The 25718-nt window shown below is 38.0% G+C and overlaps 1 protein-coding gene across 1 annotated transcript; it reads right to left on the bottom strand.

Annotated features, from left to right (window-relative positions):
• Positions 1–374: 374 nt before the first annotated feature.
• Positions 375–25139, bottom strand: LOC307138834 (C-Jun-amino-terminal kinase-interacting protein 4). Its single transcript, XM_079837466.1, has 28 exons — positions 24999–25139; positions 22123–22622; positions 21305–21499; positions 19308–19428; positions 19109–19179; positions 18951–19021; positions 18722–18794; positions 18400–18575; positions 16483–16745; positions 16109–16166; positions 15801–15953; positions 11121–11163; positions 10843–10970; positions 10286–10339; positions 10052–10192; positions 8789–8915; positions 8476–8559; positions 7036–7083; positions 6525–6666; positions 4474–4516; positions 3932–4012; positions 3772–3839; positions 3543–3691; positions 3271–3442; positions 2955–3068; positions 2436–2534; positions 1228–1320; positions 375–1104 (listed from the first exon to the last, which is right to left on the bottom strand). Exons 2-28 carry the CDS (start codon positions 22219–22221, stop codon positions 995–997), a joined length of 2976 nt encoding a protein of 991 aa, XP_079693592.1. The 5' UTR covers positions 22222–22622; positions 24999–25139; the 3' UTR covers positions 375–994.
• Between the last annotated feature and the right edge of the window lie 579 nt (positions 25140–25718).

The following is a 25718-nucleotide window of genomic DNA, read 5'->3' as shown; positions in this document are numbered from 1 at the left end:
AACATGGGTGATTAAATTCGAAACACTGATCAATTTTTCATAATTTAAAATTATACATGCAGCTTTGGTGCTTTATTTTAACAATACAGAAGAAACACTTTTCAGACTAAAAGTCAACTCAATTTTTAACTATAGAGAAAATGTATTTACATAGTTCCATATAACAATATGAAACACGTTTCCAATTAACAAAATATTTCTCTCTCACTCATTAAATAGGTAGAGCCACGTTCAAAAAAATCCTCATTCAAAAATACTGCAAAAATTGCCATATAGAAGCCTCCATTCATTTCACAACAAATAACTTAGAAACCAACAACCAATAATAATAAAAAATAAAACCTCACCCCCAACACCAAACCTACATTGTTTAAAAAAAAAAGGGGTGAAAAAAGACAAGGACAGTCAAAATGTAGGTAGTGTGTCAATCTGGGTCAGTTTCCTGTTTTTTTTCTTTGTGCAAATTTTCCAGTTGATCTAATGCACAAGACAAGCAACCAACACTTGAGTATTTGTCAAAATACTGCATGTCATGACCAGCAGCACATCAGTTTAAATGTATTACTCCCCATGATTTGAAATAAAAAAGAAATAAAATTATAGTAATAATTCCTGGCCGAGCATCACAGTCATAATCTGCCTTTGTTCCAGTTTTTAGAATGTGTAGAACAACAAAAAAGAAAAAACACACACACGCTGGCAGTATTTGAAAACACAAAATAAAGGCAAGCCAGTTTTTATGGGACTTCAACGTCTTTTAAGGTCAATTCACCCCAAAACAAGTCAAATAAAAGTGCAGAATGAGTGTTGTAGGTCCAAAACAGCATTTCTTAGAAACTGCTTTATGTTACTGCTTTACTTTGACTTCAGGCCCTTTAATTCCCTTTGGGAGTGTCGATAGAAGGGGGGCAGAAGAACTGTAATGCGCTGTACTATGTAGTGCGCTTGATCATATCCCGACAGAGCTCAAAGACAGTTTGTAGCTGAAGTGATTTCAGAGGGCGGGGCTTGGGAAGGAGGGGATGGGGCTCTGCCAAATAATCATGTGACTTCGCTCTGATCTCTGTAGGACACTCTCACTGGCCCCATCACTTCCATCATCTCCTAAAAAGGGAAAAAAAGATTTAATTATTTCCTTATGTCATCTTCATAAAACATTCTCAATGGAAGAATAAAATAAAAACATAAAGTTGCGATATAATAATTGTGCCAAGAGGAAGACCTCACCAATACGGAAGTTGATATATCCTTCCCCTCCACTGAGAATGAGCTGAGAGATAGTAGCAGCGCCATCTGCTGAACTGGAGGAACTACGGCAGCCTGCATTGAATAAAAAAAGCCAGAAACAAACAAAGTGGTGATAAATATACAATTGTAAAGATTACTCGTTTTCTATCTGCTCTTTAGTGTGTCCACCAAAGCGTTTTTTCCCCAAGGCTACCGTATTTTTCCAATTGTTTTCAATGGGAACGCCGCGTTTTTAAAACACCAGCAGCGTGACGATGCGCTTAGCACTCGCCGTTTTTGACCGATCGCTGAAAGCTGAAGGATGTTCAACTTTGGGTAAATCGCAGAGCTCATCATTGACACTTTCTGCTTGTTCAATGATGACAAACGCCAACAACGAGCAAATCTCTTCATCCAAAATTAGTTCCAAAGCAAGGCTGTGTTTTTAGCCAGTTGAAAACACCTGCGCTCTTCTGAGAACGCCTTGCTGCCAGTGCTTGAGATATGATATATTTGCTGATACGAATATCTGCGAACTGTTACTAGTATCTGATTTCACAAATAGTTTGTTTCTGAATAAATCAATGAAAATGTCTATACAATGGAACACACTTGCTCTGGCACTAGTTTTGGATGAAGAGATGTGCTTGTTGTTGTCGGGATGGTCGGCGAGGTATTTGTCCCGCCCCTCATCCACTGTGATTGGACCATAGACTGTAAAAAAAGATTGACAACGCACCTCCACTCTCTTCCATTGTAGAAAAGTGAAGCCGCAAATGCCCCAATATGGTGTAGATATCTTGTGCTAATTACGTTGTTCGGAGCCCGAAGGGCAAAATTAGCCATATAGACCAAAACCACAATTTGTACCAGGCTGTAAACATGTTTTATTCTGCTGTAAAGTTGGGCATTTTAACATGGGGCTCAATGAGATTCTGCTCCCTTCTGGAGCAGTCGATGAATTGCAGTTTATGTCACTTCCGTATTGGCTTCAAGAGAAACTGTGGGAGGTCGCCGCTTGGTTTTACCCAAAGTTGAACATTCTTCAACTCTCAGCGTGAAAAAAGACACTCAGCGCCTCGTCACGCTACTGGCGTTTTAAAATACGCTGCGGCCCCATTGAAAACAATTGAAAAAAATATGCTAGCCTCAGGAAAAAAACTTTTTGGTGGACACACGGCCTTACTGAAAGTAAACAAGTTTCCAACCTGGAGCAGAAATAATGAATTTAACTGCTTGTCGGTGGCCATGATAACAGAGCTGAGCTGATGCAAGAGAGCAATATGGTATAGAGCAGGACTCTGAACCTACAAAAAAAACAAAAACAATTAATATGTATATGTATATACAGTGAGGAAAATAAGTATTTGAACACCCTGCTATTTTGCAAGTTCTCCCACTTAGAAATCATGGAGGGGTCTGAAATTGTCATCGTAGGTGCATGTCCACTGTGAGAGACATAATCTAAAAAAAAAAAATCCAGAAATCACAATGTATGATTTTTTAACTATTTATTTGTATGATACAGTGCCATACATTGTGATTTCTGGATTTTTTTTTTTAGATTATGTCTCTCACAGTGGACATGCACCTACGATGACAATTTCAGACCCCTCCATGATTTCTAAGTGGGAGAACTTGCAAAATAGCAGGGTGTTCAAATACTTATTTTCCTCACTGTATATAAAACCACTCAAAACTGGTTATTTTAGTGGGAAAACACTTACTGAGTGACAGGGGCGCTGAGAAGATTGCACCACTTCCTGTGCCCACCCATAGCCGCCCACTGACCACAGACAAGGCTGTGATCTGAAGAGGAGAGAGAGACAAGAATGCAGAACCTGTCAAATGGAGAGGGGTAAAAAAAAAGTTAAAAAGCTTTTATTTGTCTTTACTGTCACTTTTGATCAATTTAAAATGTCCTTGGTTAATAAAAAGTATTAATTTCTTACAAAAAAATACTTAAATACTTACTTTTTAATGGTAGTGTACATCTAAAAAAAGTGACACCCATGCATTTAAAAAGGAATACAATTCAAATACCTAAAGCTTTATTCACTATAGATGATAAATCTACTTCTTGTAGTGGACGGCCAGTTGTCCAATCAAAAAGCCTAAGTATGGGATCCAAACGGCAGGAAGCCCAAACTCCACTTCCTGCTGCGCACAGAAAACGCACCTGCTGCTCACTTCGCTCAGACACTGTGAACGATTTCTGAATGGAGAGAAAGAACAAGTATAAGTGAAGGAGTCAGGATGAGGGTTGAGAAGCACAAGAAAAACATTGAACTACTCCAATTCCATCCGAGACCAACCTCTACTTTCCGATTTTTCGTACTGATCATGTAAACTTTATTCCAGTATCCCACCCAAAGACACCCCTCCTTTGCTAGGCAACAGCGAATGGGCTGCAAAGGTGGTGTGCCGAGCGAAAGCACCTCTTGGGACTGGAGATCCCAGATGCCTATAAATATGATCATTACAAGCCATAAGTACCATTCATATCTGAAGAACACACCTTAACCGATGAAACCACAAACACACCTGAATTGTGGGTGAAGAATGCAAGCGTCCCATTGGCCAAGCCAGCGATCACCTCGCCCTGAGAATACCTTTATACACAGAAGGAATTCAATCAGGGACCTCTGGCATATAATTTACAACAAAGAGAACAATAAATGACAGCCGTTCTAAAGACACTGACGTCAGAGAGTGCACCCCCTCAGAAAGACTGACAGACTGCAGACAGCGGCGCCTGGAGCTGGTGGATGAATGAATCAGCACACTGCAAGAGGACAGCACAAGGGAGGTGGTGATGAAACATATCTTAATGCTAAAATGCCTTTTATCTTTCGCAATTTTCTATATATATATACATACATATATATATATATATATATATATATATATATATATATATATATATATATATATATATATATATATATATATATATATATATATATATATATATATATATATATATATATATATATATATATATATATATATATATATATATATTTTTTTACGCTAACCTCACAATAGCGAGTTATAAAGTCAAAAAGTTTAATTATCGACCATGTGAAAATCGTTTACAGTTGCTTTGAAATGTAATAGCTCTCCACAACAAGCCAGACAATTTGAGGTATTATTCCATAAAATGAGCCATGTATGAAACTTAGCAATTTAAACAAAACCAATCTATTAAAATAAGACAAATAAATGAGAATGGGATGCCCTCACCCTCCATCCTGTGTTCCAATCCACACAGTTCCAGCAGTGTCTCCTAACACAAGACATCAATACAACCTCATCAGTACAACTCACCAACACAGTAATTCTGGGAAATGTCCAACTCCAAGAGCAGTTGACATGAGTAGAATTTTAAGTTATATGCCAAGAAATGTTAATAACGCAGATGAATGCCAGAATTAAACAAGAAAAAAGTATAGAGTAATTCTACGTAAAGTGTACAAAAGTCAAACAATCACATTGCTATACAGATACTAGAAAAAAAAATGAAAATATATAAATAATCCACAAAATAACTGTTCTTAAGTATTTAAAAGGTAAGTGCAATGTTCCTCAACCGCAAAAATAGATGAAATCAGGAGGCTGGGGAGATTTTGCCATTCAAGTAACACTTAAACTTTGTAAAGCAACCTGTTGTAAACAGTTTTCTCTCGGTCCAGACTATGTATGCCTTTCAGATATCAGAATTTGTGGTCGATTAATTGTTGTTGTTTTTTCTAAATGCACTATATAAAGTTACTGTATTACTTCAGGTTAAATACTATGTTGTGGTCTCTTCGTGAGGACTATTGACAATTGGCACATCCGGGAACTTAACTGTTAATTTCGTCAATGCCCCTTTTTAGGGGAAAATAAACTAGACTCCCATAGACTTCAATACAAAATAGCGGCACAAAACAACGTCCGTACACAGCCGGCAGGCTTGAATAACTTAAGAAATCACTCAGATTAAACATGTCAAGTAATTATATGTCCAGCCGGCCTGCCAAGAGCGTGAAAGATACATACACGCTTAATTTGGTCAATTTAAAAACATGTCCCTTCATTCTCCCAGCGTCAAATTGGTGTAACAAGTGAATGATTTTACTTCGTTTTTGCTAGTAAACATCTTTAAATGTATATATTAAGTCTTTATATTTAGAGAACTGAGAGCACTTTTCTGTCCAGCCATAGTTAACTAGCCTGACTAGCTTCCGATAGCATCATCCGTACTTCATGATTCAAAAACGAAGTTAAATCATTCACTGGCTTACCTGCTGACTCGATGAGGTATGAGTAATGTGCTCTGGCCACTGGGTGGGGTTGTTACACTAATTTGATGGTGGGAGAATGAAGGGACATGTTTTTTAAATTGACCAAATTAAGTGTGTGGATGCATCTTTCACAATCTATGGCAGGCAGGCTGGACATATAATGTCTTGACATGTTTAATGTGAGTGATTTCTTCAGTTATTCACGCCTGCCGGCTGTGTACGGATGTTGTTTTGTGCCGCTATTTTGTATGGAAGTCTATGGGAGTCTAGTTCATTTTCCCCTAAAAGTAGGCGTGAATCTGTTCAGAGACATTCTATGACATTGCGCCGGTTGTGCGTATGCTGTGGTCAATTACATTTTACAGTAAAATGGATTTCACTGGCTGGCTTACATACAAGTACAATTATTTGATTGGTAATGCAGTAAGGAAGACCAAGTATGTTTTTGATTTAAGTCACAATGACCTTGAAAATATGTACACTGTTGTTCAAAAGTTTGGCCTCAGTAAGTTGTTCTTTTAGAGAAATTACTACTTTAATTCAGAAAGGATGCATTTACATAAACATTTACATAACATTTCTATTTCAATGCTCTCTTTTGAACTTTATATTCATCAAAGAATACTGAAAAAAGTACTATTTTTGCATTTTTTTTACATTGATAATAATAAATGTGTCTTGAGCAGCAAATCAGCATATTAGAATGATTTCTGCAGGATCATGTGACACTGAAGACTGGAGTAATGATGCCGAAAATTCAGTTTTACCATCACAGGAATAAACTACATTTTAAAATAGGAAGCAGTTTTTTTTTATTGTAATAATATTTCACAGCATTACCGTTTTTTGTTCAAATAATTTCAACCGTGGTCTTACTGACCTAATTAAGTATTCAGTTTTTAGTAATACTCAAGTGAAGCACCTCAAGATAATACTTACAGTAAGTACTAATACTCAAATAACTTAGACCCCTGATTTCAGAACTGTAAATTCTTTGTTCAGACTGACCAGCAGGGGGCACAGCACAGATGCATAATGCAGGGGATGTGGGCGGAAGGCTGAACTGATCCAGAATGGTATTGGAGCGAGCCGGGTCAATCACTGTGACATCACTGCTGGAGGCAGGTCCAGTGACGGCCCACACGGAACACTGAGGGTGGGAGGCAGGATGTGAAATGTTTACAACAATGACTGACATGATGCAACATGCAAAATGAAGGTGGTGGTTAAATACATTTTTGTACAAGCCAAGAACCTGCTCTGTAATACAAGGTTCCCACGTTTATAAAGACCTGAACATTTGAGGGAATATTAAAACTGGGATCCCCCCCCCCACACAATTTTATTTTATTCTAGTTATTCTTGGCTCTTAAATATGTAATCGGCAAGAAATTAGTGTAATGTGTATGAATTAAAAAAAAAAGTTGAAACTCTTAAAAACCCATAAAATCATGAAAATGAAGGCATGGAAACCATGCACATGTTAATTGGCTGTAAAAGATTTTTTTTTGTAGCATACCGTCTGCTCCCCTGATATCTCTGGAGGAACTGCGACAGCACATGTGAGCTGTAAAAAATAAAACATTTATAAATCAACATCCTGTAAATTCATGACCCTTGCTCTCAACAGGCTAAAATCAGTGTAGGACTACTAGACACAGTAGAGGAATCAGGGAAATCTAGATTATGGTGACGTATGACATTAATCACCTTAACCTGAGACACAATTATCATTACTGACTATATCCTGAATGGACTACTTGCATTGAGCTTTGTGACGCACTTCCGTTTTGAAATAGTACAACTAATTTATTTCCGGTTATGTATATTTTAAATGTGTTGTGGTCACACAGTTGACTAAACGCTACTTAGAATGAGTGTCCACAAGAAGATTTAAAAATCTGGACATTTTCAGAGACAGGAGAAGAGATTTTCTGATGATTACTGTGTGAAGATTTTCCCAAACTCAAAAGAACGTGACGTTTTAATCCAACCCAAGCCAATCTGAGAAAGCAGCGGCTGTTACGGCATTATTGATCACGATGCTGAAGTGTGTGAGACCTGATGAATACGAATATTTATATTGAATATTTTAATCACGGTTCTGCCATTTTTCATTGTCAATCAATTCACTGTATGTACCGCGCATTCATTCATTCAACTATTTTAAAAGACTGGAATAAGAGCACCAGTGCACACAAGCAATCCTTTTTATCAGTCAAATTCATTTAAAAATGTAAACTCCACAGGTATGAAATATGATCAGTAAGAGAAAAATTAAAAGATGAAAACTGGACTGCCGCAGGTTAGTGGGGAAATATATTAATTTATCATTTAGAATGCACAGTTGGGAAGAAAATATATTTATAGGAACATTTCAGCAGGTTCAAGATAATTTATTTTAACGCGGAGAACATGATTCGCTGTTTTAATCAATCGGCAGCCATAAAACGTAGTAATAATCTGTGAGAAACACAGTGTTTTTCATGTTAACTAAAAATTTCAGTAATTGAAATACACTAAAATATACAGTAGTGATGTTCGGAGGGGATGCTTGTTTTTAATTATACGTTTGATTAAAGTTTTTACCATCAAAATATGAGGAAAATATTTGATATATTTTAAATATGAGGGAAGAACAACACTCTAAATTTGGTTAATGTGTTTATCTGACAAAATGGTTTGGCAAAAATCTAAAGCTACAGGTTTTATTGTACTACGCCAAAAACTGCATAGAAAAACAAAAAGCTCAGGAAAAATCATACATTTACTACAACATAATCAATTATTAATATTTCATTGGTTCTCTCTTCTTTTTGCATGTGTTAATTTCTTTGTATGATAGCCTGGTCAAAAATGATAACTGGACAATTTGGCATGTTTCACAAATAAAACAATTGAATCCCAACACAACTGCAATATGCAAAATAATACTGAATAAATGAACAGTGACCCTCACCTTTGCTGTAGCATCTCTCTGGTCCAGCAGTCTCAGCTGGACGAGGACGGGCACGTCTTTGGGCTCAGGAGGGGCTTCAGAGTCCTGCTCCACATAAACACACACTTTCACAATCAACTGACAAACAATTTAATTTACCCACTGAGAGGAGTTTAGTGAAGGAGTTTGATTGAGAGTGGAAATTTGTAGACATATACTCAATTAGTAGACTAGTGTAATTACTAGTCACACTTTGGGGTGGGGGTGGCTATACCTGTTGCTATGGATACCAACTGAATTAAACAATAATGTGTGTGTGTGTGTGTGTGTTTACCTTTATGTTTGTAACAGCGAGAGGCATGCTCCATCCATGCAGCTGTTTTTTACCCAGAGTACCCCACACATGAGAACGGATGTCCCTGTACAACTCTCTTTTCCTTAACCTGGGAGAAGGAGAACTCCTGTGAAAAAAATAAATAAATAAATAAATAAAAAAACACACTAAGTAGTCAGCAGTAAGTAGTACATACACACTGCTCTTCAAAATTGGGGGTCAGTTATATTTTCTTTTATTAAAGAAATGTATAACAATATTTGGCAAAGATGTTTTAAATTGGTTAAAAGAGACTTTTATAATGTACAAAAAAAGTATAATATTTCAAATGAATGCTGTTCTTTTGAACTTTCCATTCATAAAATCCTGAAAAAAAAAAAAAAAGTTTCCACAAAAATATTAAGCAACATTAGAATGATTTTTGAAGGATCATGTGACACTGAAGACTGGAGTAATGATGCTGAAAATTCAGCTTTGACATTACAGGAAAAAATTACATTTTAAAATATATCGAAATAGAAAACAGTTGTTTAAAACTGTAATAATATTTCATAATACTACAGTTTTTGTCAGTATTATGATTAAATAAATTCAGCCATGGTGAGTATAAGAGACTTACAAAAACATTAACAAATCTTAGCAACCCAAAACTTTTGAATGGTATGGTATGTTTGAGTCAAAGACATTTATATTCATACAGATATATTCAATTTATTCAAAAGAACATTAAAATGCAGTTCACACATACAATGACTTGAATATATCTCTTCTGTGATTGTCATGTTTTTAATTTATGAATTAAAATTCATTTTTGGGGGCAATATACAGCAAAAAAAGCTGTATTTTAAAACTGCTTCACTGATTATTAATATTTGAAAAATATCAAGTCATGTAAAGCGACCAAAGTGATGTGGTGTAACCAACATGCAGAAAGAAAATGCATAAAACAGGAAATGCAGACACTGTCACGACTGTATCAAGGTCAACAAGTTTCTTAAAATATCAGCTAATGACTTTTTAATAACAAGGCAAGGTTAGCTCAGGCTGTATTGTGACTCCCACAAAACATAATCATATTTAATCATAATCAACTTTCCTTGCAAATCTAGAAAAAAAAAAAAATCCTTTTCCTTTTTCTGGACGCTCTGAAAATGTGATGAATGAATAGTCTTAGAGACCTGAAAATCCACCCTATCATGCATAGCTTATAATAAACAAGGAAAATTAGCAGGTATTTGAAACTGCCAATGCCAGAGGACTCACTCTGTTTGGGGCGGTCTCGTGGAGAGTTGCTTTGGAGAACCCACTGGTGTGTGTGCCGGAGCTGGCATGGGAGAGATGGTTAATGCTAAAGCTGTGGCTGGTGCTAACTGACCCTTTGTCAAACCTAGAAAACGATTAAACCTGCAAGAAAATAATAGGGCTCAGAGAAGGAAAAACCTTGCACAAACTGACTGTTAGGTACTGGTTGTAAAGGTATATATACAGTATCCTCACCTGCTCCAGACACTACCCTTCCCGTCCACAGGGGGGCGCTCTTCTCTGGAAACTCTATAGAGGACAATATGAACAATTTACTTAAATACATTTACATTAACCACATTTCTACATGTTCTGTGTAAAACATGTGGTGTCTGCCTGTGCACAAGGCGCTCTTCTCTGGAAACTCTATAGAGGACAATATGAACAATTTACTTAAATACATTTACATTAACCACATTTCTACATGTTCTGTGTAAAACATGTGGTGTCTGCCTGTGCACAAGTCGCTGCCAAAATGCTAGGCCGTACGTGATTGCTAAGGTGCTCTGACTTGACTGAATTTTAGAGCATCGCTGGGTTGTTCTGGAAGTTCTGGGTTGTTACTTAATGGATTCATTCAAAAGATCAAATATATAGACAAGCCACATGATTTGTTGCATTATTAATGCTCACAGCGCAACACTTGTGATGAAGGTTAACACACCTGTTCCTCACTTTACAGTTCTGAATGACAGGTGAATGTTTCTGTTAAAGATGAAGATATGCATCCTGGGAGAGGTAGATAAACACACCTTAGAATCTGAGAGCGCCGCACTGTTTCCTGCAGTTCAAACAGTCGCTCTTTGTACTGATTTTTCTCCATGACGACCCGGGCCATTTCAGAACGAGAGAAGCGACGGAGGGAGATAGGTAGCGAGGCCTGGGGCGAACAAAAGAGAGTGAGGCAGAAATTATAATGCATTGTTTTAGGAATAAGTAGAAGTACAGTGAGTGGAGTTTTCACAAAAGTGATATCCATAAACATTTCTGTAAACATGCCTTGCACCTGAAATCTTTCATAAAGACTTACATCAGGGTCCTCTGACTGGGCTGTCTCTAGCTCTTTTCGTAACCTGTTGTGAAATACAAAAAACTATTAAAAGGCAACACAAACTGTTGCCTATTAATCTACTCTACAAAAGTTTGGGGTCAGTATGTTTTTTTTAAAGAAACTAATACTCTTATTCAGCAAGGATGCATTTAATTGTTCAAAAGTCACAGTCATGACATTTATAATGTTTCAAACGATTTCTGTTTTGAATCAATTCTGTTCTGATGGATCATGTGACACCTGTGAATGGCTGCTGATATTACAGGAATAAATTACATTTAAAAAATATTAAAATAGAAAAGTTATTCGAGATTAAAATAATAATTTACAGCTTTTACTGTATTTTTGATCCAATAAATGCAGCCTTGGTTTCCATAAGCAGAGCCAGCCCAAGGCATAAGCGAACTAAGCGGCTGCTGGCCCCCAGGGGGCCCACAAGAGCACATGAAATTACTTTTTGCTGTATGTTATTTTATTCTGATTGAAATCACGAAATGGCCTTAAAAGACAACTCCGGTGAAAAATGAACCTAGGGGTAATTAACACATGGTTACCGAGTAGATCGTTCTCTGGGATGCGTTTTCATGAAAATAAAATGTAAAGAGTTTGATCTCTTAAAGGTCCCGTTTTTCATGGTTTTTTTTGAAGCTTTGATTGTGTTTACAGTGTGCAATATAACATGTGTTCATGTTTCATGTGTAAAAAAACACAGTATTTTTCACACAATTTACTTATCTGTATACTGCTGTTTTCACTGTCCTCAAAACGGCCTGAGAATTTCCTCGTTCTATGAAGTCCCTCCTTCAGAGATACGTAACGAGTTCTGATTGTGCCAGCGGTTCCCGTGTTGTGATTCGACAGCAGCTTAGCGGACGTTGCCCGGGAAGGTCACGCCTCTTACCATAACGGGGAGATGTACTCGCTCAAACTACAGCCCCTGAAGGCCAAACAAAGGTGATTTGACTCCGGGATGAAAATAACAGCGTCTGAACGACATGGCGAAAAGCAAACGCAACCGAACCGAACCGAACCGAACGCAACACTTCCTCTTCTCCACGAGGGAGCAACCAGACCACGCCCCCTTTTTCGCGTATTCTTGTGGGCGGAGGTTCGTCAACAAACTGTTCTACTGACGTAATTAAAGCAGGAAATACCAGGATGTAGTCCAAACCGGCCGTTCGCTGTAGGCTTTGAAAGGGAACTTCTGTTAAATAAAATATCTCGCTTGGCATTGAACTTTGAGCTTTATAATTTTACAGGTATTATTTATGCTCTAACTAAAGTTTGAAAAATGGGATCACGAAGAACAGGACCTTTAAAACAGATTAGCTTATAACGCTAGTATATGGGGCATAGAATAAGTAAAATTAAATCGCTAGTTAATACCACTAACAAGGCTCACACTAACACGGTAGCATAATGAGGGTCCCTACATGCAAACCGAAGCATTGAGAACTTTGTAAGTGTACAAACAGTTTAATAAGAAGATATTAAGAAGATATTTTATGAAGACAGTACATTACGCGTATACAGAAAGGAGCCATCTTGGAAAACAGTCTCGACAAGTCGAGCCACGAGCGCTGTGCTAAGTGATAAACTGTGACTTGGAATCTCATATGGTCCGTTGTGTCCGGAAGAAAGCACTGAACGCAACAGAGACTAGTGCTTCCAAAGGATACACACTAAAGAGATGGCGGATTATTCAACCATGGCTCGATTTGTCGAGACTGTTTTCCAAGATGGCTCCTGTCTGTATACGCGTAATGAACTGTCTTTATAAAGTATCTTCTTATTAAACTGTTTGTACACTTACAAAGTTCTCAATGTTTCGGTTTGCATGTAGGGACCCTCATTATGCTATCGTGTTAGTGTGAGGCTATTTTGAGCCTTGTTAGTGGTATTAACTAGCGATTTAATTTTACTTATTCTATGTGCCATATACTAGCGTTATGAGCTAATCTGTTTTAAGAGATAAAACTCTTTACATTCGATTTTCATGAAAACGCATCCCAGAGAACGATCTACTCGGTAACCATGTGTTAATTACCCCTAGGTTAATTTTTCACCGGAGTTGTCCTTTAAACAATTAACCAACTAAATAAACTGCAAAATGTTAAGTTTTCTAATATATGCAAGGATTGATTCTGACAGCACTGCACGAGCTCGTGGCGCCTTCGGCCGGACACTTTTTCGCTTGTTAGCCAGGGTTCAAAGTCCAAAGTGCGAGAAAAATCGGCGCTAAACCACAACGTTACTCGTCAGTTGCCCGGTAAACTTTTTTATGAATGGATGGATTTGAGAATGCACTATGGTTTAGTGCGAATATCTTGTCTGACGTGCTGCATGTTTTGGACAGAGTAGGCTACAGCATAGCTTCCAGTTTCTCAGTAACTGTTTTTCTGCAAGTGCTATATCGTCTCCTTGGAATTATAAGTTGTGCAGCCTACATTTTGGAAGTTTTTATTTAGAAAATAAAAAGGTTCTCTCTACACAGTCGAATGGAATGCAAAAAAATACAAATGTATTTCCGCCAAAATAAAAGCTCTGTTTAATGTTTGAAAGAAATCAACATTTCTTGTTTTTAAAATAAGTCTCTTATGCTCACCAAGGCAGCATTTATTTGATCAAAAATACTGTAAAAACAGAAATATTGTGAAATATTATTATAATGTTAAACAGCTGTTTTCTATGTGAATATATAGTAAAGTATAATTCCTGTGATCAAAGCTGAATTTATCATCATTACTCCAGTCTTCAGTGTCACATGATCCTTCAGATAGCATTCGTTTATGATTATCAGTGTTGAAAACAGTTGTGTACAATATTTTTAGGATTTTTTGAAAGCTTTCTATTTCAGAGAAATGCTGTTCTTTTGAACCTTCTATTCATCAAAGAATCCTGGGGAAAAGTGATTATATTCAGCATAAGAGACTACTTTAAAAAAAGAGTACATATCCCAGTCTGAACTGTAGTACTGTAAGGCTTTGAATATTAACACCTGACCACTCTTGTGGGTTTGCTACTTTTACAATTAAAAACCGTATAAGGGTAAAACCATGACAACCAGACATGATGTAAGCAACACAGCTACAACAACTAACATTGATACTGGGTGTGCGAATTATCAAGAATTGACAATAGTCAATCGTATTGGTGGCACCGAGGGGCCCCCAAATAAAAATCTGCTCAGGGCCCCATAAGGGCTTGGGCCGGCGCGGAGCATAAGATACTTCTTTCAAAAACATAAAATCTTTAAGACCTTAAAGGTGCAGTGTGTAATATTTATGAGGATCTATCGACAGAAATGCAATATAATATACATAACTATGTTTTCAGTGGTGTATAAAGACCTTACATAATGGACCGTTATGTTTCTATTACCTTAGAATGAGCCATTTCTATCTACATACACCGCGGATCCCCTTAAGGCCTTTGCACACTGAGTCCGAAATTTTCGCATGCGTTTTTTCGTATTCGTGATCCGAAAAATTCGTCACGCACAGAGAATTGCACACTGAGTCCGATGCGTATTAATGAATGCGTTACGAAAAAAAACGCAAAACAACACAAAATGCCGTCTTCAAGTAGTGAGGATGATTTTTTTGTCTTCTCTCTTAAAAAATGAAAAAGAGGAAACATTGAGTCCATCCACTTCTGCGATCGCGTAGAGAGGAAGGAGAGTTCCTCTTATCAAGGAGCTGCGTGATTATCCAGACCGATTCAAAGTTTACTTTAGAATGTCAGTGGCTCCAGCGATACTGGAGCCACATATTAAAAAGAAGACCACAAATTCCCGGGAATCAATTTATCCTGAACAGAGACTGACAGCCTATGTCTAAAGGGATCCGCGCGCACACACACACACACACACACACGGTTTACAGGGACTTGGTGTGCTATAATTATAGCTGTGATATAATAATATTTGTAGTATTTTTGATACAATAATATTTGTACATGTAGGTATCTGAGCACTGGCGATTCATTCACCAGCATTGCCAGCAGTTTTAGGTTGGGCATCAGCACTGTAGATGGGAAAAACGGATGGGAAAAACGCAGAAAATCGAACCTGTTCCGATTTTTTTTTTTGACGGACGAAAGTTTCGGAGGCAGTGTGCAAGCGAAATTGACATAACGTGAGGTCGAATTTATTTTTTGACGTGCAAAAATTTTGCATGCGAAATTGTGTGCAAAGGCCTTTACAGTGAAATCGCCATTTTGTGCCGCCATGTTTCTACAGTAGCCCTAAATGGACAAACTGCTCTACAGAGTGCTAGCTACTCTCTACTGTCTCAGACGACGGCATCTTTGTCCTGTGTCAGACCCTGTAGGTTCTCTATGTGCTTCGAAAGGGAGGGGCAAGTGTTGAGTGATTGCAATTCACAACCTCACCACTAGATGCCGCTAAAATTCACACACTGAATCTTTAAACTTTTAAATGATAGTGCATTTTTTTTTTCCAAATCACAATACTATATTAAATGTTTATCATGCTTTGTTCCTGAAAATACTGAGCAGTATCATTTTATGTATATGACTTTAAACTAACATTCCCATTGTTTTAAAGAACTGCTTGGTTAAGTATTCGGTAAACAGCTAGGCTAATTCTAAATTATGATCAATTTCAGGTTTTACATGAGAATCAATAATTCGTTTTACCGCTTGCTTTCCTCCTCCATCTCTTTGTTTTTCCCTTCCAGTCGAGTGATGGTTTCATGGCTAGAATCGAGTTCCATATTCAAGGCAGATCTTTCATTGGTCAGCTCCTCTACACGGGATATAAGGGCCTTACGAGCTGTATCCACCATTTCACTGAGACAGAGACAAAGAGATGGATGGATGGAAAAAAAATATGATTGTGGTTATGGTTAACGCATATGTATCATGATCAGAGTTTCAGAGCCTCATTCAAACTTCAACTTTGACAATAAAAAGTTGGAGATGTACAGTATATAAAAAAATCTTACTGAGTGTGTTTTAGTTCTTCATACTGAGAAAGAATCTGCTCAAACTGGTCTGTTCCATCTGCAAACGAAACAACAAATGCAAAAAGATTTAACCACACACATCCTCAATTATTGTACACACCAGCCTAATGTGTTTTTTGCACACACACACACACACACACACACACACACACACACACACACACACACACACACACACACACACACACACACACACACACACACACACACACACACACACACACACACACACACACACACACACACACACACACACACACACACACACACACACACACACACACACACACACACACACACACACACACACACACACACACACACACACACACACACACGGATCATACATGTACCTCTGACGCTGGCCCCTTGGTCGACGTTTTCCACATATTCCCTGCTGAGTTCAGATAACTCTGAAAACACAGAGTCAGTATTCCTCAACTCCCACTCCAAGCAATCAGAGTCGCTGTCCATCTCTTCCTCCTCCTGTGATTTTTCTCCATCTTTCACCTTCTGGTCTTCCTCTACCTCTCTCTTATCCTCCTGGGCTTGTTTCATCTCATCCAACAAACTAGAGTTTTGTCCAGAGGTCGCTGTCTTCGAACAAACAGGGGAGCTGGAAAGAGCAAGAGAGAAAACAGAAAAGATGACAGAAAGAGAACAGGTGTTTATGATAAATAAATTATGGGTATAAGAGAAGTGCAATAAAATGTTAGCAATATTTACCAAACTGATAAGACTGTATTTATTTATTTTTCTCTGCCATGCAGGAGACAAATGAAATTACAAAAAAAAAGTAATCTAACGTTACTTAAAAATAAATCAAATAACAGAACAGCCACAGGATGTGACACATTAAAAGATAAACAAACTCCCACACACTTCCTGAATTCAACAAGACAAAAAAACAAGTGCAAGACAAAAAACAAGTGCAAGACAAAAAAGAAATAATAGAAAATAAGAAAAAAACTTTTGACTTGACTGAGACACCCAAGCCTTAAACGACCTTTACAGTATAAAAACTTCTATGCAATGCACAAATTTGTGCATTTAATTTCACACTGGTAATTTTTAGTAAGTTTTTTTTATGTTTTTGAAAGAAGTCTCACCAAGGCTACATTTATTTGATGAAAAAAAATGCTAAACAGAAAACAATATTAGTAATATTGTGAAATATAATTACAATTAAAAATATATACTTTAAAATGTAATGTATTCCTTTTCTGTCGTGTGACATGATCCTTCAAAAATCATTCTAATATGCTGATTTGGTGATCAGGAAACATTTCTTATTCTCAAAGCGTTCCTGAACCATTTTTGCTTTGTGGCAGGGCGCATTATCCTGCTGAAAGAGGCTGCAGCCACCAGGAAATACCGTTTCCATGAAAGGGTGTACATGGTCTGCAACAATGCTTAGGTAGGTGGTACGTGTCAACATCCACATGGATGGCAGGACCCAAGGTTTCCCAGCAGAACATTGCCCAAAGCATCACACTGCCTCCGCCGGCTTGCCTTCTTCCTATAGTGCATCCTGGTGCCATGTGTTCCCCAGGTAAGCGACGCACCCGGCCATCCACGTGATGTAAAAGAAAATGAGATTCATCAGACCAGGCCACATTCTTCCATTGCTCTGTGGTCCAGTTCTGATGCTCACGTGGCCACTGTTGGCGCTTTCGTCAGTGGACAGGGGTCAGCATGGGCACCCTGACTGGTCTGCGGCTATGCAGCCCCATACGCAACAAACTGCGATGAACTGTGTATTTTGACACCTTTCTATCAAAACCAGAATTAACTTCTTGAGCAGTTTGAGCTACAGTAGCTCATCTGTTTCATCAGACCACACAGGCCAGCCCTCGCTCCCCACGTGCATCAATGAGCCTTGGCCGTCCATGGCCCTGTCGCCGGTTCACCACTGTTCTTTCCTTGGACCGCTTTTGATAGATACTGACCACTGCACACCAGGAACACCCCACAAGAGCTGCAGTTTTGGAGATGCTCTGAAATCGTCTAGCCATCACAATTCGACCCGTGTCAAAACTCGCTCAAATCCTTACGCTTGCCCATTTTTCCTGCTTCTCACACACCAACTTTGAGGACAAAATGTTGCTGCCTAATATATCCCACCCACTAACAGGTGCCGTGATGAAGAAATAATCAGTGTTATTCACTTCACCGTTCATTATGTTATGCCTGATCGGTGTATATATTCAATAGCATCAAAACTGGTACAGATACAGCATAATACAGTCTCTCTTTATAAATTACTGTACCTGGTTTCAACAAAGCCCTTCAAATGGGCCAGCTCAGGGGTGGAGCTTATGATATCACTGACAAAGGATTGCTCATTGTTATGGTTGACCTCAGCATCAGTCGTGTTGCTGTCTTTGGTAATGGTAATTTCTGGCACAGTGGAATCAGGACCAAAGCCAGCTTTAGGACTATGCAGCTGAAAGAGGGGGATAAAAAAGATGCTTAGTGAAAATCAAGATGTTTATTGTTTTATACTTTCAATCACTGTAAATATAAAATAAATATTCCGGAAGAGTGCTGAGTGTCTATCCACTGAATTTGGGCCTATCTAACTAAAATCACCTCTTCGGTGCAGGTGGTTTCTGTTTGGCCTGGGATAGAAACAGCTTCTGAATGTTTGCTGTGCACATGATTCCTGCAAACAAAGAGAATTTTCTGATGATCACACGGTGATCATGTCCAAATGCTCAAATGCAGCGAGATATAGTCTTTTTATAATTTTTTTTTACACAGAACATGCCCCAAATTGTGGGATTTCATTACCTCTCACAAAAGGGGAAGTGCGTGTTACCTGAAAGTTGAGGCTTCACTCTCCCACTCCTTTTTCTTTTCCAGCAGATCTCGATGTGTCAGTAGTACTAACTGGATTTTAAAAGAGAGGATTAAAAACATGATTTTAATAAATAGAAATGTAAAGTAACCAAAATACAGACTTAAGTGGTGACGGACCTTGTTATGTGTGTGTTTGATTGAGTTTAGTTCTCGGGTCAGATTTGCTTTCTGCTCCTCCAAAGCCATCACTACACAGAAAAGACTACGGTCATCTATTTTAAACAATTATACATTTATATACATCATGTGCATGTGTATTAACAGTCTGGGACGCACAGAGAGGGTGGGCAGAAGGGAAGAATTAGGAGAGACTCACATTGGTCAGCTTGTTCTCTAGCTTTCTTCTCCAGTTCTCTTTCTCTCTTTTCTTTCTCCTTTTCTCTCGCACGCATTGCTCTCCTCTCTTGCTCGAACTGGTCATCCAACTCCAAATAGCGCTGACGGTACACAGAAAGGTTTAATGTTTTAAAGGTATTTAAACTTAAAAGGTGCAATTTATCCACATTACAAAAAGTTTTATATAAAGAAGAAAAAAAAGAATTATATTTAAAACCATGCCTGGGATTCAAGGTTGAATGAAAATAGGATTTTTCTTTAAAAATTACATAAATAGCTTTAGTATACATATCTGACTGACAGAGAGAGAGGGCAATAATATTAACAACAACAATAATAATTATTATTAATATATTTTTTTATTTAGTCCAAACAAAACACATTCAATTTAAGATTTAAGAAATTTTAATAAACCCAAAAATCTAAGGAAATTAATATAGATCTGGGGCCTGTACCATGATGGTAGTTTAACAAACTCTTTATGGTTACAGGATTAGTTTCGAGCTGACAAAACCAAACCAATCTATTCAGGCTTTGTTGGTCCCATGATGCTGATCATCAGCTTTCTCTGTCAACTCAGGCTTTGATCCTGAGTTTAGGAGTTTAGCTGTGACATCAGCAGTGAAAAGCCAATCACATGCTGTGGATCAGTGAAACTGAGATTCACTTCTCTCTTCTGCAGAATATTACATGATTGAAAAATATTAAGAATTTAAACCAATTTACACAGCAAGAAGAAAAGAGCTGTCTATGAAAGAGGACAACTTTTAAAAAAAATCTTATAGGTCAATGCAAATAAACGTTTTGAAGTTAGTTTAGTTGATATATAGAGAGAATTAAACATTTAAGATCACATGTAGTAATTTCTATAGCTCTAAAGCTTATTTGTATGACCTTTATATAGGCAATATAAAACACAGCATCATGAAGCTTTGAAGCGTTATGAATCAGTGAGTCGATTCAGAGGTTTGGATCACCAAAGTCACGTGATTTCAGCAGTTTGGCGGTTTGACACGCGATCCGAATCATGATTCGACTCGCTGATTCATAACGCTTCGAAGCTTCATGATGCTGTGTTTTGAAATCGGTCATCACTATATAAGTCGTTATTTAGGGGTTTTTTTGCGCACAAAAACTATTCTCGCCGATTCGTAAAGTTATTGTAGAACCACTGTAGTGAGATGGACTTTGTAACGACGTCTTTAGTACCTTTTATGGGTCTTGAGAGTGAACCGTGCCATTGTGCCAATGGAGGCCTTTCAGAGCCATCGGATTTCAACTAAAATATCTTCATTTGTGTTCCGAAGATGAACGGAGGTCTTACGGGTGTTGAACGACATGAGGGTAAGTAATTAATGACAGAATTTTCATTTTTGGGTGAACTAACCTTTTAATGTGGGTGTGTCTTATGCACACTTCCGACACAGGATTTAAAGTTTAAAGGCATAAATCTTTATTCCGATTTCAGAATGCACACTTTGACATTTGTAGTACATGCGCTGAAGCGTCTCGTCCGTCAGCTGATCTGATGTTTATTACTGTAATGAATATGAACGTAACTTTTTAATAAGCAGGGGAAATTCCCGACTTTAAAGGAATAACCATTTACATGCTTAGGACGTTTGCGTTGTTCATTTATTAATTCGATAGAACGCATGAGCTTACTAGGGAATGCCAATATGGCGGTGCGGTCACTTTTTAGGATGTCATGAGCAATCGAGTTCTCTATATACTGTAGATCACTGAACTAGCACTAACTCCACCTATGGGTGTCAATATAAAACCCAAAACTATAGACTGTCAGCGCAACATAAAAAACACCTGAGTTCACCTGTAAAGTTTGAATATTTTTAGCGAAAAAATTAAGAACCTTTTTAAATCTTAAACTATTTTTGAAAATTAAAATTTTAAACTTTTTAAAATCCAAAAAGGCAATTCACTAAAGAGCTTAATTTCATCACACAGGTTGTCTCTTACCTCCTGGCTCTCTCTCCGCAGTGTTTTCTCACTCTGATACCTCTGCAGCAGTTCTTCCCTCTCTCCTTTCTCTTTCTCTGCCTCCTCCTCTCTCTCTCTCAGCTGAGCCCTGCAGCTCGCCAGCCCTTCCAGAACCCAGACGAGGATGGGCAGCAGAGACTCCACCACTCCAGCTCCATGAGTCTCCACCACTGACTACAAAAAACAAAAAAAACAGGTTGAATTGTTTTTGCTTCCTTGTGATGTTTTTAGTGGTTTTTCCCTCCCCAACAAATGTAATGATCTTATCTTAGTGGGCAGTTGCACTCACAGGAAGAGCAGTACTTATGACTTATGCTTGTAAAGGAAAAAATACCATGGTTGACTTCCCTTATGAAAAGTCAGCAAAACATCTGCTCTGAACTTCTGTTTTATATAATGGTGGTACGGTGTGCTCGAGTGAGGGGCAAATTTATTTAAAATGCCTCTAAAGCTTTAATATCACCATGAAATCCAAATTTTCAATTCTTATTTTTTTATGGAATAATGCAGTATTTATTATAAATGATTTATCCGTGCACTTTTTTTTAACAAATTCATGTGCCCTCATAATCTTTAATTAAAATGACATCCCCTCCCCTTGCAGCGACATCTCTTTTCTTCTCTGATGAAGTGTTTTTCGGCATGAGGACGGGACATTTTTTCTTATTCGAGTGGCTGTTTCACTCACATATACATCACAATATGGAAGAAAAGACTATTGCAACCTCCATTTCATGCTGACTTTAAAGTTATTTTGATTGGTGAGTGTATTAAGGTGGAAACTCTGGATTGGTTACCTGTAGCTCCGAGTAGAGTTTCCCCGCCTCCTCGCTCACGATATCTGGATCCAGTTCCAGTTCTCCACTTCCGCAAAGGGCACTTTCACCATAATCCATGTTTCACGGCTCCTTGTTCTCTGGTTTGCTTTTTTATTAAATATTACTATGCTCTGAATCTACACCTAGCCCCTTCTGTTTGCTATTCAAAACCTCTTCTTTTTTTATAAATCACACTGTTTTCACTACCTTAAAATGGTTTCAGTGTGTAAAACAAGCATGAAAATAGTGGTAGTGTGTTAGTGGCAGCGTGTATATCAACTAAAACATCTCTTCCTTTTCTTATAAATAACTACCTGAGAAACAGAACTATTTTCTTAAGCCGCATGGTGTTTTCAGTTAATTCCTCCTCTTCCATGCTTCTCGTTTTCGGTCTCACATTCATTCTCAAAAACTAAACTGACCAAAGTCATTGGGGTAAGTAGGCGCTGTTCATGTCTGGAGGTGGTTTGGTGTCCATTCTGGGAAAAAGAGAAGTTGAAGTTGAAGTATAATGTGTGTTAGTACATCTAAACCATTTTAAACAGCAACTTGTTATGCATGCAATTTATTACCCCATATTGACTGCACGATTACATTGAATATTTAGACAGTCTATGGCAGCTCATAGAACCGTATGGTAAAAAGTTGTGAAATTTGGCAACCAGATAGAGGACAGTCCGAGCATTAACCATAGCAATTTTGGAATTCTCTAATTCAATCCCTCTAGCGCCACCAACTGTCCAAAATTTCACTTACATTTATGCAATGAAATACCATAAAAAGTCAAGTTGAGTCGTCAAACCGTTCTTGAGCACGCCAAAATGGGTGTGAGGCTATATCTCTGCAACGCTTTGGGCCCTCTCCCAAATGGCACACTTCATGTGCACTTTCGGTCTTGTGGACTTACAATGGCCGCTGCGTGCACGTGTCCGTTAAGTCCGCGAGACCGCAGAGTGTCCCATTTTAGGTCTCAGAAGTGTGCTCGCGAGCGCCCCCTTTGAGGTCGATATGCGCCCTCGATGCGCACTTCTGCCGAGTCCACACTGGTGCGAGCTACGCAGCGGACTTCTTCCTGGCAGTCAAAGCGGCATTACGTTGTGAAAGTGCGGACTCAGAGGAAGACCGTGAGGGTTTAGGGTGCCATTTGGGACAGGGCCTTAGTGTATTCTAACCAAACTTGGTGTGTGTTATGACAACCATGACCTGAGGATACCAGCACAGTTTCAGCACAGTCCCACCTAGTGGTCAGAAGATGTGAAAAATTGCCATTTTTGCTTATAACTTCCGAACGGCCTCTTGAGATTTGGTTTAGCATGCAGAGTCAAACGATACCCAAGTTTCCCAAATCGGCCATTTTATATTTTGTCGTAAAATGCTATATTTTTTACGAACGCATTGGCATATCGTTACAAAACTCTGTAAGTTTCATCGGCACCATGTCTCGAAAGGTACTCAAAAAGTTTCAAGGCTGTGCCACCCTGTGTCCAGAATTATAATGAATTTAAATAAATAAAAAAACGCAAATAGCTTTTGATTAATTCGCATGTAATGAAATGTGTCTGAATGGATTCCTTCCATTCAGTCAATGTGAGAACATTGATACCATTCTTGCCATAGTCGGCCGAACTTCCTGTCTGGCATCTTGATTTTTCAAAACCTACTTTTTATAACTCCTCCAAACCCGTTGCTCTGATTTTCATGAAAATTCAATCAGATCATCCTCAGACCATGCTGACAAAAAACAACGACAACATGGAATTCAAGTCAATTCTTCAATCCATTCCTGTTTAACGTGAGAACAGATTCTACGAACAACTCGCCAAAATGGACATGAGGCTAAATCTCAGCGTATTCTGACCAAACTTGGTGCATGTTATGACAACCTGACCTGAGGGTACCTGTATAGTTTCGGCACAGTGCAGGATTTTTTTAATATTTTTTTTGCTTTTAACTGCTGAACAGTTTCACCAAAGAAATAAATCTCAAAAACTAAAATTGGTCAAAATTAATAAGCAATTATGTCACATTACAAGTGATTGTATTTATGGTTTTTCAAACAATTTTACTTAAAACAGTCTCCAAATGTCTTTAAACATTTTTTTTTCAGTTGGTCTGATGCATTTTAGCTACTCGTCCTGCCTTTGTGGTGCTTGGCCCCTTATTCGCTGCTTGCAGCTGTATTTGTACTTTTATTTATTCATTAATTTGTCACAATAGAGGGCTATTTAATTGAACTGAAAAATGCTGAAACCAATTACACAATCTAAAATATTTTTTCCAATATTTTTACATAAATGTTAACATAAATCTTGTCCATCTTCTTAGTAAACTACCCCAAAACATGAGTTAATTATAAAGCCCAACAAAGTCAGATTGCAGTTTTAGATCTAATGTTTAAAAACGAATATTAGATAACTAACATTAATCATATTTAACTGTCTGTAACTCACCCAAACCTAATGCTATGGATATGTAAATATGTTTTTATGCAGCTTTCTGTTGTCACTCGTAGTGTGGTTCACTGCAAACAGTGAACAGGCCAAGTCATTTAAACGGCCAATATAAAAACATTGTAGCAAGAACTGTCATAAGCACAGACACATACTGTACACACATGTATAACACACATTTGAAGTCCCAGAAAGATGAACACATCTCTCAGACTCAAAGAAACATTACTTCATTAAAAAAAAAAGTACAAACATAAACGCATATATCCAACATATAGTCAAATAAACTTTGCGTGACGTCGGCAAACACCTTGAACGCTGTCTGTCCGTGTCTTCACTGACACTTAGCATTTTAACGGGATATTCCGATCGTTTATTGTGGTAATAGCAAATGTATCAACTCACCTTTACATATTACTGTGGCTCGGACACCCTGTCTATGAGTTCATGCAGATGAAATTACAAGTCCTTCGCTTTAGGAACGATATCAATTACTCTAAACCAGGTTAAAGAAGTAGGCGTAGCTAAAACGTCAGCCACTTGAGTGTCGTGAGTTTGGACCTATCATAAAGAACAACGCTGAGTAAGAACCAATAATAATGCAGAAGGGGCGGGAGATGGGAGGTGTTTCTCCTCCATGAAATGAAAACTTTCCTGAAACTTGAACGTTGACACGTGATGGCTCAGGCTCATCATGTGACTTCTAGGCAGAATAACACACCTGGCTAAATATTTTGCATTCCGGTGTGTGTCCGAGAGGTTTCAGGTAATCAAAGGTCGAAAGATTTTATTCTGACCGAGTTTACCACCTTCAGATTTAGGTTTGCGTTCATGTTTATTGCGACTCTTCTCAGGCAGCGCGAGCGTGCATCGACACCCTATCAGATTTCACCACACACATGCTTGACTGGGGAGAGGAAATCGAAAGAGATCTTCTGCTGCTGGCATCGACTCAAGACAAAAATAATAGGCACATTCGATGAATATGGTACATTTTAAAGCATTAGATCAATATTACAAAGAAAATCCTACAACAATGTCATAATTCTGAAATTATCTATTAAATTAATAGTAGTAAAATGTATAATGTTTATGCTGGCTGCATTTGTCAAGTTAAAGCCTTAA

This window comes from Gobio gobio (genome assembly GCF_949357685.1).
Source record: "Gobio gobio genome assembly, chromosome: 15".
In the NCBI taxonomy this organism is placed as follows: Eukaryota; Metazoa; Chordata; class Actinopteri; order Cypriniformes; family Gobionidae; genus Gobio; species Gobio gobio.
This window is presented reverse-complemented; position numbering and strand designations above follow the sequence as displayed.

Excerpts from the sequence above, each read along its gene's own strand:
- LOC307138834 (XM_079837466.1), bottom strand. The coding sequence starts at position 22,221 with ATGGATTATGGTGAAAGTGCCCTTTGCGGAAGTGGAGAACTGGAACTG. Across the intron at positions 15,954-16,108 it reads GAAGAACTAAAACACACTCA|TGAAATGGTGGATACAGCTC; the intron begins GTAAGATTTTTT and ends TCTCTGTCTCAG. Across the intron at positions 3,069-3,270 it reads TATAGTGAATAAAGCTTTAG|GTTCTGCATTCTTGTCTCTC; the intron begins GTATTTGAATTG and ends TCCATTTGACAG.